This window comes from Apium graveolens, chromosome 7 (assembly GCF_009905375.1).
Source record: "Apium graveolens cultivar Ventura chromosome 7, ASM990537v1, whole genome shotgun sequence".
Lineage (NCBI taxonomy): Eukaryota > Viridiplantae > Streptophyta > Magnoliopsida > Apiales > Apiaceae > Apium > Apium graveolens.
The window spans coordinates 208,039,207-208,042,992 of record NC_133653.1 but is presented as its reverse complement, the minus strand read 5'-3'; the positions used below and the strand labels follow the sequence as shown (position 1 = coordinate 208,042,992).

Here is a 3,786-nt window from a genome sequence, read left to right as displayed (position 1 = left end):
TTATGAATTTATTAACATATTATTGGACGTTCGTTTATTGTACCGTCCAAACTTATATAACATTTTATCAATTCTAAATTTATTTATATTTTAATCACACGGAAAATATCAACACTATTAATGGAGGAAACGAAATTATTAGGAAAAACGTGAAATCTAAATATTTGTTCACTTGTATCGATTATAAGTATATGTATTGAAATGGTACGTATAAATTTAAATTTAATTAAAGTGTAACATTAAGGAAAATATTAAAAAAAACAAAGTATAAATTAAATGATTATGGAAATTTAAATTTAATTAAAGTGTAGTGTAATTATTCGGAGAAAAACTAATTAAACTGAAAATTGTGATATTTTTTTAAGTATATGAAATAAATGAGTATGTTCAATTTTAAATTTAATATATTGTAAAATCAAATTTAGTTGATGACCTAATTAAAAATCGAGATGAAGTTAATGACCTAACTAAAAATTAAGATAAACTTGAGAGTATGCCACAACATATTTTATTTAAGGATTTTAAGGAACGAACAATAATGATGAATTTGTAAGTTTTAAATTAATTTATCATGTAACGGAAATTTTTTTTAACTTGGTAAGTCGTTACAAGCTTACTATGTAGTATGAAATAGCCATTTTACCCTTTAATTGTGTGAGACCATGGAATGCAACTTATTTTCATAATAGTGCTTCGGAGAATCGGAGTCACAAAGTTGACAATTGTTCCCGATTACATTCTAGTGAGAATGGTTTGAGCTGAATTACTGGCATGCTAAGTGCCAAATGCGGATTAAGAGCTGCATGGTATAGAATCGTGGTAACACTTTGCCAAAAGTTTCAGCAGAGAAGAAATGATACTATTTGAATACATATACTGTCCGAGGATTATTGCATAATTTCTTAATGGCCTCGAGTCACAATGTTGTCACTCTCTCAGTAACGATACTAAAGAGACCTCCAGAATATTATAGTAAGTAAATCAATGGTAGGTTTGTTCTGGTGGTGGTTTATAAGGCAGAGGGGTTCCATTAAGGAAGTGGCTTATAAGCGCAAGAGCTCTTCTTGGCTGATAGCTTGGCACTTCATGCCCTGCTCCTCTAACTGTTGCAAATGTCAAGTTCCCTTGGTACACTTCTGTGTACCCTCCAACCTGTTGCAATTTAAACCAGATTTTAGTTAATAAATGCGAGATTAAACAGATATACTTGTCATCTGAATTAAACCTTCATCTCAAATAGCTAAAATGAATCAGAGAAAACTGATAATTAAAGAAACACGATAATTACCTGCTGATGGACAAGCCAGGGACGCCAAAAAGTTTTAACTTGGAGATTCATTGCATTGAGTGAATACTTGGTGGAGGTAACTGGTACTACACTATCTACGTCGCCACTGTATTTACAAACAAACGCAGATGCTGAGAGTACGTTTATATGCAAAAAATTGTAAAATAATATATTTCAAATCGACTCAGGGACAAGTTTAATGCGTGACAAATTACATGTGTTCATGTTATTTTGTTAGATACCTGTAAATCCATACTCGAAGACTATTAGCCATGAATTCTTCAAGGAGGTCTATAACTGTAAATGGTCTGTCCGACCAAAGATTCTGAACAGTACCACTGCCATTACGTGAAGTAATTAAACAATTAGGAGACTGACTAATTCTTGTGGGTGATCAATCTTGATTTATGTATGCGTGTAAGTTGTAATAGTGTACTTGCGAGAAAAGATAGTTAAACAATATAAACCTGCATGGTTCCCAGTCATAACCAAGTTTTGTGACATTGGCATGGAGAGCCTCTTGAACTTCAGGTCGATTTAAATAAGCGTATGTATAATCATCATTGCATGGATCGATCTCATACTGCAGCGAATATACATTATCTTGGCTGAGTTCATATTTAGATTATCCTAATGTGTGCTTAATTATTTGCCTATGTTTATTTTTTGTAATTGCAGTGCATTAGTTTAATTGGGAGATAAACTGATCATGATTGCGTTCATATGAATTTTTGAAGTACCATCTGTGTATGCATTTTGAAACAAATTGCTGTTCAATCATATGTTTTTGATCATCTAGCTAGCCTCAAGAGTGTTGAACACACGAGTTTATGAAGCATAAGAACCAAATTCAAGAGGAGAAGAAGCATGAGAAAGACTGATCATGTTACCGAAATCTTTTTAGGCCTCGCGGTAAGCCTGTCATCCGTACAAACAGGAGCATAAATATTGTACGGATCAATATCAGAAAGCTCGTCATTACATACACCCATTGCAGTGTCACAATCAGGACTCAAAGTAGCCGTTGGAGAGAAGTCGCAGTATTTATGTACTTGAGTCAAAGTTTTATCCGAAATGAGAGCATGACTTTCTAAGTAATCGTATGCCCCCTTGCTATCCGTCTCCTCATTGAGTACTGCATTCCCAATCTGCAAAGTTTTATTAAAATACATGCATGAAGTTATATACTTAAATTATATGAGTGTGCACATACACAGGTACATGATAGGAGATCGAAATTGAAAGAAGCTTACAATGATTCCCTTGAGATTAATATGAGTGTTGTTGGTATTTTTGTTATGATAGAGAATAGTATGAGCAAGCTCTGGTACATAATGGCCTGCATAGCTTTCCCCGGAGATGTAAAAGTCTCTGTTTTTGTACTCTGGAAATCTTTCTAGCCAATTCAGCAAGAAAGCATAATTGTCTTTAGCTGTACTCTTGTCTCCATACTTTAAATGGTCCGATGATGTATTCGAATACGAAAATCCTACACCAGCTGGTGATTCCAAAAACAGAACATTTGCGGCTACACTCAAAACCATGGATTGACAAATTGTTAGAAAAGTAAAATGCTAAGATGAATTTCATAAAGTATAAAGTGTTATATACATACGTATAAGAGAGAATATAATTTAGAACAGAGTTGAATATGAACCATGATTCCATGCAAAGACATTCTTGTATAGGGTTTTGCCATCGCTATACACTCTGAATGGTCCGACCTCCTGCATTGCTCCATAGCCCAGTGAAGAACAACCAGGGCCTGCAAAATTTGAGTAAATACCTTATTTTGAATCAAAACATCACAAATTTGGAAGAATGGCAAAAAAAACATCATCAATCTTCATTAAAAAGATCAACACATGGAGAAAAATTACAGCAAGTCATAGAATCAACAATAATTTACCCCCATTAAGCCAAAGAAGAAGAGGCAAAGACTCCTTATCTTTTTCAGCTTCAACAAAATAATAATAAAAAGCTCGACCTGCAGATTGATCAACCGTAACATATCCTCCATACTGAACAAACTCAACTGGTGGCTGTCCGGGCAAATATTCAATCACGTCCTTCTGTTTCTCATCAACACTAGAAATAGATTTAACATCTTTGATATACAAATATGGCTTAAAGTTGGTCCTGTCAATATGCGAGGATTTGCTATTTCTTAACAATTTTTTTAGTGCTTCAATCTGGTTTTTCCTGTGGCCGTGAACTAGTGAAAGATAAAGAGACAAGAACAGAAGCAGTGCGGTGACTAATAAACAGTTTTTCGCCATTTCTTGAATGATTTATTGAGGGAAAAAGATTACACGATTATATAGTCACATGTATTGGTTTAGCTAGACGTACGAGGTTGAGATTACACGCATAAATCCATGGGATTTACTTTTATTATACATGATTGCATGCTGAGAACTTGTAGCAGAAAATGGCAATCTTTTGCAGTACTCTAGAGAGGATTAATCCTACATTTACCGGTTTTTTCTAATCAGTTT

At 34.0% G+C, this 3,786-nt stretch overlaps 1 protein-coding gene across 1 annotated transcript; it reads right to left on the bottom strand.

Moving 5' to 3' along the window:
- Positions 1-681: 681 nt before the first annotated feature.
- LOC141670586 (serine carboxypeptidase-like 40) lies at positions 682-3,567 on the bottom strand. Its single transcript, XM_074476520.1, has 8 exons — positions 3,198-3,567; positions 2,946-3,053; positions 2,542-2,816; positions 2,179-2,436; positions 1,756-1,871; positions 1,531-1,626; positions 1,289-1,394; positions 682-1,152 (listed from the first exon to the last, which is right to left on the bottom strand). Exons 1-8 carry the CDS (start codon positions 3,565-3,567, stop codon positions 982-984), a joined length of 1,500 nt encoding a protein of 499 aa, XP_074332621.1. The 3' UTR covers positions 682-981.
- Positions 3,568-3,786: the final 219 nt, after the last annotated feature.

Excerpts from the sequence above, each read along its gene's own strand:
- LOC141670586 (XM_074476520.1), bottom strand. The coding sequence starts at position 3,567 with ATGGCGAAAAACTGTTTATTAGTCACCGCACTGCTTCTGTTCTTGTCT. Across the intron at positions 2,437-2,541 it reads TTAATCTCAAGGGAATCATT|ATTGGGAATGCAGTACTCAA; the intron begins GTAAGCTTCTTT and ends AAAACTTTGCAG. Across the intron at positions 1,153-1,288 it reads CCTGGCTTGTCCATCAGCAG|GTTGGAGGGTACACAGAAGT; the intron begins GTAATTATCGTG and ends AAATTGCAACAG.